Source organism: Oreochromis aureus, linkage group 4 (genome assembly GCF_013358895.1).
Source record: "Oreochromis aureus strain Israel breed Guangdong linkage group 4, ZZ_aureus, whole genome shotgun sequence".
In the NCBI taxonomy this organism is placed as follows: domain Eukaryota; kingdom Metazoa; phylum Chordata; class Actinopteri; order Cichliformes; family Cichlidae; genus Oreochromis; species Oreochromis aureus.
Window position 1 is genome coordinate 33,343,741 of NC_052945.1, and position 13,724 is coordinate 33,357,464.

Genomic DNA, 13,724 nt, shown 5'->3' on the forward strand with positions numbered 1-13,724 from the left:
CAAGTCCAACTTCACTTTCATATCGTCGAGCTTTTTGATCAGCTGTCTCCTAAATTTCAATATTATTTTAAACTCTTCTCTGACAATCCTTTTCCGGATAACACTCCCATCATCCGAACTATTCCCCTCCAAACTTCGTTTGCTGCCCTGAGTTCCTATGACACTTTGATCCTCCCTACCTCTTCTCCCTCTCCTCGCCCCTTTCCCACTAACCGGTGTCCAATCTCCTAAATCCATGTCATCATCGTCATCTACTTGAGTTGCCATTCCAGTCCAGTCACACACCAGTTTATGCCAACCGCCAAAATCCGTAATCCAATCCGCAAATCAGAGTCAAAACCAAGCCTTCTCCAAAGTTCAAAATCAGCGCCGCTCCTTGCTTTGACCCCCCTTCCTCCTGACATATTAAGTTTGCTCAGATATAATGTCTTCGTGTCAACCATAAAGTCAAGAACACAGTTGGATTTTAATCTGTCAAAAATATGTCAAACAGATGAGTAAAGAAACATTATTCCTATCAGCAGGTAGAAGCTGCAATCAGTTTGGGCAAAGTGATCGTTATGTTTATTTCATTTATCTGATAAAAAAAAAGTCTACATCAAAAAATGCCTTCTTTAGAGATCGTAACAAATACAAAATCACAGTTCTGTAAACCAAAAAAAGGACTTCTAAAAAGAGGGTTGATTATAATATAGGTACAATAACACATCATAAAGATACTTGCAAAACACGTTATTTTATATTTTAATATAAAATATATTAATAAATCGTGTTCACAACAGTCTGTTTACCAATATAAGTAAAGATATTAGACATAAAAAATTATCGTACATCGTTTTTTAGAATAACATCAATATGACATCATTTCAGTGGAGAATAGGAGAGAGCAATCCCATAGTTGATCTGGTTTAACCTTTTATGCCTTTCACTTTAACTCCATCACCGCCCAGTTCATTATAATTTAAGTGGAAATTAAACATAACAGGTAACCTTTCAAGCACAATGTGTCACACTAACAGGTCTGGAGTGCAGATAAATCGAACAAAAGAGTTAAACTTTTTCGTTAAAGATGGCATTCGATATTTAACATTTATAACCTTGTTCAATATATTATTTTTTTTACACGTTGCAAAAAGGTTCAACCAAAGTCTTCAGTTATTTTTCCACTGTATGTAAAAACGCATGTACATTTTTAGGTGTGGTTTGAGATGTAAAGGGCGGGACTAATGATAGTCATCTCTCCAGCAGTGCATATAAAGCTGCACTTGTTCCCCCCTCACCATGCAGAGATACTGCTACACTGGTCTTCATCACAGCCATGGCTTTCTGCAAACTTCTGCTAACGGTGTTGGTACTGCTCCACAACAGTGGTGGTGAGATAGAAAAATGCTGAACCTTAATTTCATAACTCCAGAGCCCAGATTCCAGAGCGCAGGCTCAATAGACTGATGCTCTTATGTTTATCATCCATTCTGAGCAAAATAGCAAACAGCTTTTACTTTGATGGGATTAAATTTTCTTAGATGCCTCAACCTTACATCCAGTATTTTGTTTGTGTTTTCAGGTCTACTGGGAAATGAAGTGAGGAGCTCCATCATTGGTGCAGAGGATGCTCAAAAGGAAAGATGGCCATGGATGGTCCACCTTAACATGACATCTAGTGGATCGAATAGGGTGAAATGGCGCTGTGGCGGCACCATCGTTGCAAAACACTGGGTGCTGACTTCTGCACACTGCCTGGCTAAGTAAGTCTGTGTGTGTTTGCAGAAATATGTCTCTTTATTTTTATGAACATCTTCCAGAGCAGTCATAACAAAAAGCTTCACACTGCATGTGAGTATTTTAGGGAATAATTACTCAGGGACCTTTACTGTTGGCCAATAAAGAGAAATCATTTCAGGACACTTTCCTACTGGCCTAACTTCTCAGACCTGGAGGCCTCAATCAGTATTTAAATACACCACATGCACATTTCAGCATTTTAAGCTGTGTTTTTAGTGAGTAGCTGCATATTTACACAACCAGCAGATACTGCATCAAGTCCAAACTAATGTAATGTTTACTCCACCCCAGCTCCTTTTCTTTTGGTCTCTACCAACTATGGAAGAACATGTGCAGCCCTTTAAACTGCTGAATGCACCAGTGTCCACAAAACCCATATGTAGTGTTGTTTTGTTGAAGGCTTCGTCATTCCAAAATACATGAGAGTTAATGTGTGTGTTTGTCTTGTCAGCAATCCTGATCATCGTCGATCGTTCGTTACTGTCGGCGCATATCAGCTGCAAAAGGCGGCTAAAAGCTACATGGCTATAGCTAATTTTGTCCCTGAGTTTGACTACCAAGACCTGGGCAACGGCAACTACAAAAATGACATTGCTCTGATCAAGCTGAAGAACCCGATTCAGTTTTCGAAAGATGTTGCACCAGTGGATCTGCCTGACAAGGATGACACCTTTGGTCCATCAGCTGAGTGTTGGATCACTGGCTGGGGGGAAGTGGGAAATGGTGGTAAGTTAAGCACAGAAAGTAGAATTTAAAATGTACACGCTGTATGAAGGCAGGCTCACATATCCATTGTAAATTGCCATACTGTCACCAATAAAACCGATGTTGATAAAGTGCATACTAAAGTACTTTACAGATAAGAAACATCACCTTCTCCGTCACTGTGGAGCTAAATCAAGGTGATTTGAAAATGAAATTCCAAATGTTTATATTAAATAAAGTGTGTGTAAAAAAACAAATGAATTATTTTATTTGGAATAAATTATTCGTTTTCATGGAAATCTTTTGGGGGGTTTTTTAAACATTTTTAAATTTTTTCAGTTTTTGTTTTTCACTTGTTTTTGTTTTCTTTTTCAGTTTCAGACTTTTGAGCCTGATTTTGTGTTGTGGGCGTGTATCAAATCAACAACTGACAATGACTAATTAATATTAAAATCTGTAACATAATGTATTGTTTGGAATTTAGTCTGTTACTGTTACTATTTTTACCATTTCTTATTGGAGCAACTGTAATCCACATTATTTCCTTAGGGATTAATAAAGTATGATTATGATTCTGATTGTTTCAGGATGACCTGCCATTATCCAATGACACGTCTGCTTACCTGTATCTTTTGCTCGTTTCTCCTCCTCTTCTTTTCTCTTTTTTCTAAACTGAGCACCTGATGGCTTTGAACCTTTCTTGTCCATCTTCCATTAGTTTTAATTTTGCACTCCAGTATGAACACAAATCCCCCAACTCGAGGATCACCACAACATAACCTAATAGACCTACACCTTAGTTCACAGATTCACTTTGTCTAAGGTGCATTTCTGGGATTTCACACAACCCAGGATTCAGATCATGAATACATAATGGGCTTGGATTTACATCATTATGAATGAAATGTGCTCTATTTGGAAGCAGCCGGCCCCTCCCCTTTCCACGCATTGCGTGTGAGACTTTAAATCATCAAACTGTAAATTTTAAATTGTTATTGAGCCCTTTACCCCGAGTCCTAAAGTGTATATTTATTTTCTTACTCTTCTTATATTTATTGTTTGTTTACTTGCACTGCTGTAACTGGAGCCTCGTCGTCTCGTCTCTCTATATACTGGACTGTATGTAGCGGAGATGACAATAAAGTTTACTTTGACTTCAGCAGCGAGCAGGCGCACCGAGGGCTCTCGCGCTCACTTTTCGCGTAATGAATTTGGAAAAAACACCGGTGCAAATTATAAGTCTGTATCATGATGTCTGGTGTTTTCGTGTTTGTTGGTTTGTTTTTATTTTGTTTTATTTTGCGAGTTGGTTATTAGATGCTGCTCCAGCCAGCCAGAGAATCCCCCGCCGCCCCGCCCTCTCCTCCCTGTGCCGCAAGCAGCAGGCGCACCTCGCAAACGGAGGGCGCCCTTACTCCCAGCAAATGGGCGATAGAAAACCGATCGGTGCCTATGACATCCTCAATATGCGCTGGCTGATGTCGGGGCAGCATGAGTACGAGTATTTTTTTTATTTTTTTTTGCCGATGCCCGTGATGCCGCCCCCCACCACGATGCCGCCCCGGGCAACCGCCCGTGTCGCCCGTATGAAAAACCGCTACTGGGTGCGACTCACTCCTGGTGGCACCAGGCCCCGCCAATCGGCCACCAGGAGTGAGTCAGTGCATACATGAGCGCCCAGCCCCAGACACCAAGAACCACCAACACGCCAACGTCTGAGGGAATACTGTTTTCTGATTGGCTGGGAATCGAAGACTGGACCTCAAATTCTGTATATTATTTCCAAATTTGAATCCCCCACCTTAATACATCTATAACTTTAGTGTATATCAATATAGTCCAATATAGTATGTCTAACCGTTCGGCTGGTGTCGGCAACATCCCGTGAAGGAGCGTCATCTTTAACCAAAATGCTCATTTTTAACTTTTAACGAACATGACACAGGAGCTGTCAATCATTAGTTTATTCCCCGCCCTTTGATACATGCCCACAGCACAAAATCAGGGTCAAAAGTCTGAAGCACAAAAAAAGACCTGAAATATTAAAGACGGGTTTGAAACTGAACAAATTTAATTTGAAATAAAAAAAGAGAAAGAATTTGAAGTACACATTTGAAGTTGGTGTGTTCCAACTACAGGGGGATCACACTCCTCAGCCTCCCTGGGAAAGTCTATGCCAGGGTGCTGGAAAGGAGAGTTCGTCCGTTAGTCGAACCTCGGATACAGGAGGAACAATGCGGTTTTCGTCCTGGTCGTGGAACACTGGACCAGCTCTTTATCCTCTCAAGGATACTTGAGGGTGCATGGGAGTTTGCCCAACCAGTCTACATGTGTTTTGTGGACTTGGAGAAGGCATTCGACCGTGTCCCTCGGGGTGTCCTGTGGGAGGTGTTGCGGGAGTATGGGGTGTCTGGCCCATTGCTACGGGCCATTCGATCCCTATACAACCGTTGCAAGAGTTTGGTTCGCATTGCCGGCAATAAGTCGGACTCGTTCCCGGTGGGTGATGGGCTCCGCCAGGGCTGCCCTTTGTCACCGGTTCTGTTCATAATTTTTATGGACAGGATTTCTAGGCACAGCCAAGTGGCGGAGGGCTTTCACTTCGGTGGCCTCAGAATCTCATCTCTGCCTTTTGCGGATGATGTGGTTCTGTTGGCTTCATCAGGTGAAGGCCTCCAGCTCCCACTGGAGCGGTTCGCAGCCGAGTGTGAAGCAGCGGGAATGAGGATCAGCACCTCCAAATCTGAGGCCATGGTTCTCAGCCGGAAAAGGGTGGAGTGCCCACTCCGGGTCGGGGATGAGTTCCTGCCCCAAGTGGAGGAGTTCAAGTATCTCGCGGTCTTGTTCGCGAGTGATGGGAGAAGGGAGCCGGAGATCGACAGACGGATTGGTGCTGCGGCTGCAGTGATGCGGACGCTGCACCGGTCCGTCGTGGTGAAGAGGGAGCTGAGTGTAAAAGCGAAGCTCTCAATTTACCGGTCGATCTCGTCCCTACCCTCACCTATGGCCACGAGCTGTGGGTAGTGACCGAAAAGAACGAGATCGCGGATACAAGCGGCAGAAATGAGCTTCCTCCGAAGGGTGGCTGGCCTCTCCCTTAGAGATAGGGTGAGAAGTTCGGCCATCCGGGAGGGGCTCAGAGTAGAGCCGCTGCTCCTCCACATCGAAAGGAGCCAGTTGAGGTGGTTCGGGCATCTGACAAGGATGCCTCCTGGGCGCCTCCTGGGTGAGGTGTTCGGGCATGTCCCACGGGAGGAGGCCCAGGGCAGACCCAGGACACGCTGGAGAGATTATATCTCGGCTGGCCTGGGAACGCCTTGGTGTCCCCCCGGATAAGCTGGAGGAGGTGGCTGGGGAGAGGGAGGTCTGGGCTTCTCTGCTTAGGCTACTGCCCCCGCAACCCGGCCTCGGATAAAGCGGATGAAGATGGATGGATGGAATTTGAAGCCAAAAAACCTGAAACTGCAAAAATAAAAGATTTGCATGAAAACAAATAATTTATTCAGTCTATTTTTTTATTTAGTTTTTGAAAGACATTTTTTAATTTGTTAAATAACAAAATTTCTGTTTCAAATCACTCACTGATTCCACACTTTTCCTGTGTCCATGCAGTTCCACTGCCCGATCCGGAAACCCTTCAGCAGCTGAGCATTTCCATCATGCCTCGGAGTACCTGTAAGAAGACGTATCCTCAGATAGCCTGTAATACACTTTGTGGTGCCAACAGCAAGGGAAGGGATGCCTGCAAAGTGAGTTTTATTTTATGGGACTTTTTTTACTCTTTCATCATTTAATTAAATAGATGGTTATACCTTTGAAATAAAAGAAAACACTTGATTTATCACACATGAAGTACTTTACTTTCACTCAGCTGAATTCACTTGACAGCTGTAGTTATTAGATACTTTATAGTGTATAATTGAATCTGTTGTGTTTTAAATGAGACCTTAATGGGAACACTGACTAGCAGTGTTGTGTTTTATTTCTACAGGGAAACTATGGTGGTCCCCTGGTGTGTCGTAAAGGGGGGAAATTTCTGCAGGTGGGAATTATGAGTCATGGGAGTCCTGGTAGTTGTGGCCTCGCCAACAACCCTGGCGTCTATACTGCTGTTGCAAAGTATCTAAACTTCATAAACGACTATGTCCACTTCTCTGAGAATCCTTCAGCTTTCCTGTATTGCAAAGTCACTGCATCTTAATGGTAGCTGACCCTGATTCAGTTACCAGACTTCTTTGCATTAAAGCATTACTTTTAGGTCCTTTTTGTAATTTGATGAATTCCTGTTCATGTTTCAATAAAAGACACTGATGACACCTGCACATCCATAGCAACACCTTCATCAGGTACACAGTTTCATTACTTGCGCGCTAATGTTCTGGTCTAATTTGTGGCATTTTAATAAGTCTATACAGTAACTTCACCTCAACCAGTGAAACCAGCAAAAATTGTAATGACTTGACATGGAAGCAAAATATAAAGAAAGTAAGGGGTGGTCAAGACTTTTGCACAATAATACATAAATATTTAATACTTACAAGGAGCCAGACTTTCTTGTCAGTTTTTAAAAGTGGTTATGAGCCATAACTCTCTCAGCTTTCTGAAGATATTTTAAGGTTTTTCTTGAACATTGGCTTCTTTTTCACTCATTTTCAGTCCAAGCCTTGTACCTGACTATTTTTAGAGGAACATTTTGTTTGTTTGTTAAGCCACCTGACATTGGCCAATGATTCATTCAAAAAAGGCAACCGAACTAAAGCTAAACTAAATTAATCAGGGTTGTGTATACACATGACACACAACTTAACAAAGAACCTATTTTAAATTAAGCACTTTGTTACTGATAGTCATTGCAAAAATGCCAATGATAACACAGTCTGACTGGCATTGTCATGGTCCTGGGTTTTTTATTCTGCTTTATTCAATACTCTAAGGTTAAGTTTGTGTTGCAGGTTTTGGTTCTTATAGCTCATATCCGCTTAGTGTTTGTATTTTCTGGCCTTTTGTTATCTAGTCTTTAGGTTTATGTTATCATACCTTCCCTGTGTTCCATGTACTATGTTTAGTCACTCTTGTCCAAATGTTTAACTTTTGAATTTGTGTTTGGTATTTCAGCTGTGTTCTCAAGCTGGGTCCTAGTGTGTGTTTCCTGTTTTATTTTGATAGTTTCCTGCCTAGTGTGTGTTGTTAGTAGTGCTTTATGATACTGTACATATCGTAAAGCACAAATACAGATACCGATACTTTTAACCTATAAAGGGAACTCATGAAGGTACCAAATTCAGAAAACATTCTAATGACCACTAAATGACTGACTTTTATATTTGACAATTAGTTTGTCAAATAGTTAAGACAGTGAAACATAACTTTCAACTTTTTCATAGTGCATGTGTGGCGAAGGTGTGGTCTCTGGCCTGTTGCAGAGGAGGGGTGACGCAGTGAGCTCACAGGGCGCCGCGGAGGCGGGGAGCAGCAGGTGTACTGAACTGTCCTAATGAGGGAAACCTTTCTTATGTCTTGCAGTGAGAGGGAGCGGGTTGTTGATGGGGTGACAGCGGATGAGGAGTGCCTGCGTCCAGGCTTGCCGAAACCGCAGAAAATAGCTGCACCTCAAATAAACAAAAAGCATTGCAAACACGTCTGTGTTATTCATTGGGTCCTGTGCTACAACATGTTTGAAGTGTATTTTGCAATTCCAAATAATGATAATTTATTAAAGCTATCCAGTGCACTTGTGGAGTCCAGTGCCCCGGCTCTGCAGATCCCCACTTCCGGGAGGAAGCGGAGATCCTGCCGTCAGGACACCCCACCCTGGGCAGGGATATGTAACTATGTACCAGTGAAACAGTGGCTTCAGTGGCACTGCTGTACCAGCAGTTTCCAGTTCATGGCAGGCTTAAACCACAGCATGTTCAGGAATAACCTAGGAACCACTAACTACTTTCTTCTCACTTGAGGAAACAGTTTGGGTCGTTTTCCAGACCAAGTACTTACGTAAAGATGTTTTAACTAATGTTACAATCTGAAAGCTTCTAGAATATCCTTCATAATGCCCTGTCCTCAACCATATTAAAACATTTGTGAACTTACTGGAAAACGAGCCACAAGTGCAACAACTTAATAAGGGACACACACACACACACACACACACACACACACACACACACACACACACACACACACACACACACACATATATATATAGAAATAAATAAATAAATCCAGGTCCCCGTGGGGTTGAAGGCATTTTTCAGACTCAAAATGTGGCTATAGTGTCAGGGTTACAATTGGGTTATGGTTAGGGTTAGGGTAAGCGGGAAAGCATTATGTCAATGGAATGTCATCATGAGGATAGCAAACCAGACATGCGTGTGTGTGTGTGTTGGGGTGGGGGGTATGTATACTTTTGACCCTGTGCGGAAGAGGGAAGGAAAAAAAATGTTAAAAGAAATCTTCTAAGAACACAATTAAAAGCCAGTTTTTACCATGGGATTTGTTTCCATGAGTGTATTTAAACACACTGACACAAAGGTAAGGTCAAAGTTACACATTTAACTGGAAGAATTCTGCAGCATGACTCTTTGGAGTTAGATTGTAAGAAATAAATCTGTAAAATTACAGAAACACCTCTGGTAGCTCATTGCCCAGACTGTCCAGTTTGATGGTTTTTAGTCACAAAAAACAGAAGTGTCCATAATAGAAAGAAAAACACAGAAACTTTTCTTTTATTTATTGTTTACTGCTTAAATACGTTGTGTAGTATGAATGTCCATAAATGAGGTTTTTATCAGTAAGAAAAGCTGTAAAACTTAAACTGTAAAACCAAAAAAGTCAGCGGAGCACAACATCCCACAAAATCAGAGCCAGGTTTCACTTAATAGCATGCAGTGAGCTGAGTGTGCTGCTAGAGGGCACCAGAGGACTCACCAAACCCTGGTTGATGAAATACTCGGTTAAGTAGACCACTCCCAGTGGAAGCACAAACCTCCACAAGCCCTGCTCACAGAAATCAAGTTCAGTATCAGTTTGACTGAATACAGTTTGAGATCAAACAAGTAAAAAGTGTACTTACTCTGATGACACTCAGTCTCTCTCTGAAACTGAGAGGCCCGGTGGGTTGGTCTTCTGTTACATTCAAGAGGAAGAGAACATGGCCTGTTTAATTTTCCACAACAAGCAGCAGATCTTTAAAATGACAATTCATTCATATAAACTGTGAAGTCCCACAGAGGGAGATGAAGGCAGTAGCCTAATGTTCTCTGTCTTTGTTAAGTGTTAACAAACACTGCAGTTTCTCCTCAGTTTGCAAAAAGAAAGCTGTGATAGCGTGGTCAGAAATTACAAATCAGTGATTAAGTCATACTTTATGCTGATTTCATTTCTGGGTACTAAATGATACGTATGCACATAGCAGCCTTTCACTGAGGCCACTGTAAAAGGTGACAACTATACAAACTGTTGAGCAGCAATAGGAAGCAATTGCCAATACACTGAGTATCAGTATCAGTCACATGAGCAACTCCGGCTAAAATTTGGCCTCATGGATAAATGTAAAGCTCCTAGAATGCACCAGAGCAACGCACTGCTACTTTCTTCTGTCCTGAGGAAAAAGAAGATTTGGTATCAGCTTTCAATCACATGAAAGAGCCAAGAAAGAAACTGAATGGTCAAAACTGTCAATTGTCAAACTATGTAGAGCCAGATTTACTACAGAGGCCCAGCGTCAGCTGAGCAACCCAAAAGCCTGGACAGTTATTCCACAGATGGTTTTATTGTGTATATATTTTCCTTTCAGAGGACATGAGAGGAGAGAATTTAAATGAGTGACGCAGCAATGAGACACTCATGTTGGCAGAGAAATAAACTGCAAATTGCATCAAATTTAACACTGAAGTCATTCTGTCCTGATGTGGTCGTGACAGCTGCTAGAGGCATCAGTTCATCTGGAACGAGAGAGGGAGATGTTATCATGACGAGTACGAGCGCAGCGGTGGATTGCTCAAATCCGGGAGAGTAGTGAGCGTGCAGCGTAGCTCCTCAGCAACACACATTTCTGGGCCTCATTAATAATACAGATATTTTATTGTAACAGTACTGAAGTGAATTTAGCGTGAAGCAGTGAAGAGACGGAGATACACATTAACATGTTATCGTCTTGTGTTCATCACACAGCTTACACATTGAATTCATCTTCATACTGCAAACTCTAAATAACATAAGCAGCCTCTCCCAGTTAACCCTGCTCTCTTAATAAGATGTCAAATTATTCCAGGAAACAGTAGCCTCAGCTAAAACCTGTCATAACACTGTATTTGTTTTGTTGGTGCATTACCCGCTCCCTCATGGAAACAGTTCATTATCCACTGCTCTTAGCCCTCCTCAAGTTTGAAGTGAACTGGCTACACTGTTGCTCAAAAATGAGCACATTAGAGTAAATTATCTGCTCCTATAAATGCAGTTTTGTAGTAGTGTATTAATGCTAACTTGCTCAGCTTGAAGTGTTCATTGATTCACAGCGTGCACTGTTGCAGTAAACTAGGCTATTTATTTAGCTCAAATACTTAAGATAAATGGACTTTTCTTATGTGGTCCGTTTGCTATAATCAGTCAGTGATGTTGTGGTTCATCGGTCTTTCAGCTGAACCTTTGATGCTTTGCATTATATAAACTCACAGATCACAATACTTTACAACGGATAGTGAGAAGAGCTGAGAAGATCATTGGAGCCTCTCTTCCCTCCATCACAGACACAGACCCGCTGCATCTGCAAACCCACCAGCATTATGGAGGAACCCACACACCCCTCACACACACTCTTCACCCTGCTGCCTTCTGGCTAAGATGTACTGGAGCATTCGGGCCCTCACTGCCACACCGTGAAACAGTTTCTTCCCCCAAACGTCAGACTCCTGAACACTCAGTGACTGGACTGACACACACACACACACACACACACACACACACACACACACACACACACACACACACACACACACACACACACACACACACACACATCACTACCTCAAGCATTTATCTGCACAATCTCATACACACAAACATACATCAAGCTACATTTTGCACAAAGCTCAGAGTTTTTTGCACAACCAACTGTCATTGTTGCACATTTCTATAGCACTGCTGTGTCTGTATCATTCTGTTCCGTCTGGTGCTGCAATGATTTTTGCAATTTTTGCACACTTGTACTTTATGTAGTCCTGTGTTGATTGTCTGTTACATGTTATATGTAGCACCATGGTTTTGGAGGAACATTGTCTCGCTTATTCTTTTTATAGGAATCTGTTGTGGAAAACACAAATGCCTTTTATTTACATGTTAAGAACTACCATACAGTGAGGGAGAAAGAAACATGAATAGTTTAAATGGAGGCAGTAAGAGAGTGAGGATGAAGCTGTGCACAGATGACTTTCTGCAAGTAAAACTAATGTTTGATCGTGTAATCAGTTATAGCTGACTAATATATGTACAATGTCAAAGAGGTCTGTTGTTTATACTTTAAATGATAAAATAATAAAATAATAAAATGAAAAACACCACGTCCAGATGAGCAGAGTCAACATTCTGGGATTTCCTTACCTGGATGTTTGAGCATGCATCCAGACATATAGTTAAGCGAAGTTAAGGCCTGGATGGCCTCTAATTTTCTTAATTTCAACGAAAATAAAACCAAAGTGATCATTTTTGGACCAAGTTGGAATTCTAGCATCTCACATTTTAATTTGCACAGTTTAGAACCTTTTATCAAATCGCATGCTAAAAATTTGGGGGTTATAGTTGACAATAAGTTCACCTTTGAGAAACAGATTAGTTTAGTTGTACAGCTGTCTTTCTTTAAACTGAGGCTTTTATCCAAGGTGAGATTTTTTTTGTCTTTTAAAAACCTAGAACGGGCAATTCATGCTTTCATCCTATCCCAACTGGACTTTTGTAATTCTTTATATGTAGGCATTAGCCAGACTTGTCTTGCAAGTGTGGTGTTTGTACAGCACTTTGGTCAATACCACTGTTGTAATTAAAAGTGCTATATAAATAAACTAAACTAAACATACCTTTGAATTATTTCACTATTTTCCATCTAAATGACACACATCTTCCCCTAAGTGATGACCTCCTTTTGTCAATTTCAATAAAAATGTAGAATAGTGCGTTTCCTCTCACCATGTCAAACAGATAAACTGACACGTGTTAATGATCATCTGATTAGATAACAGCAAAGCAACGCTCTCGGATGTTTCAGACGTGTCTATTGGGCAACAGTGTAAAGTCATCATTGTGAGAAAATGGAGTCTCTGTAGACAAACTTCAAACTCAAATGATTTTAAATCTTTATCATATTTGTTACATCTGCCTTTTTTGTGCAAATTGTTGCTTAAAACATTTATGCAGTTTATGTATTCTTGGGGAAAAACAAAACCGATGCCATGGAGGACTCAGAAACTTGCAGGAACTCATGTGTTAGTGTTCAGTTAGTAGATATATCAACCAATGAAACAGGGTTTGTCTTTACGGGATCTGGTCGCTGATCTTTATTTACATTTCAGTTTATTGCTGATTCCATGCTACACCCTTCTAATGTGACATTTACCTGTGGTGGAGCTCTCGGGCTCCTCGTCATCTGAACTGTCCAGAAGTTGCTGTCTGTCCTCAGAGACCAAAGCTGCATACTCAGTCTCCTTGGTCCTCCACTGAGGTAATGAAGGTGGACAAACCAGCAGGAAGAAATAGCTGGTAAAATTATTGGGATGAAGAAGAAGAAAAATCATTTTATGTGTAAGTTTCAGCCTCTTTTATACACAGTTTACAGGGAAAAAGTCTCAACAGGAAATACAAACTGCATCCAGTCAATGTCTCGTATGACTGAAGTGAACTGGAGTCAACTGAGCTCAATTAAAGTGATTATATGGCCACCACCTCATCTCCACAGATGAAAGCATTGGGCTACCTACACCTTAGACCTACAGGAGCTTAATTCAAAATTGGACCCTTGTTTAGTCTCACTGTGGCATGCAGGACTCTAAAAGCAATGAATGGACTGACTGTCTGAGCTTGGAAGCCACCTTGGATGAGGCCTGCGTAAAGGAGGGCTCCATTAAGACCAGCAGCACCAGTGCCTGAGCCCCAGCCTTCCAATACATTCCTGGAGCAGGCAGAAAACCACCGTTAATGTTCCAGAGTAAAAATAAAAACACGTTTGGAAGACCATTCACAGCTTCTTA

The 13,724-nt window shown here is 41.6% G+C and overlaps 1 protein-coding gene and 1 long non-coding RNA gene across 2 annotated transcripts; one reads left to right on the forward strand and one right to left on the reverse strand.

Annotated features, from left to right (window-relative positions):
* The first annotated feature begins 1,288 nt into the window (after nucleotides 1-1,288).
* On the forward strand, nucleotides 1,289-2,876 carry LOC120440043 (tryptase-2-like). Its single transcript, XM_039611602.1, has 4 exons — nucleotides 1,289-1,373; nucleotides 1,565-1,745; nucleotides 2,234-2,508; nucleotides 2,863-2,876. The coding sequence occupies exons 1-4, from the start codon at nucleotides 1,319-1,321 to the stop codon at nucleotides 2,874-2,876; spliced, it is 525 nt and encodes a 174-aa protein (XP_039467536.1). The 5' UTR covers nucleotides 1,289-1,318.
* Nucleotides 2,877-9,364: 6,488 nt separating this feature from the next.
* Nucleotides 9,365-13,235, reverse strand: LOC120439828. Its single transcript, XR_005612805.1, has 3 exons — nucleotides 13,094-13,235; nucleotides 9,560-9,612; nucleotides 9,365-9,483 (listed from the first exon to the last, which is right to left on the reverse strand). It is a non-coding gene; the product is annotated as an uncharacterized LOC120439828 (long non-coding RNA).
* Between the last annotated feature and the right edge of the window lie 489 nt (nucleotides 13,236-13,724).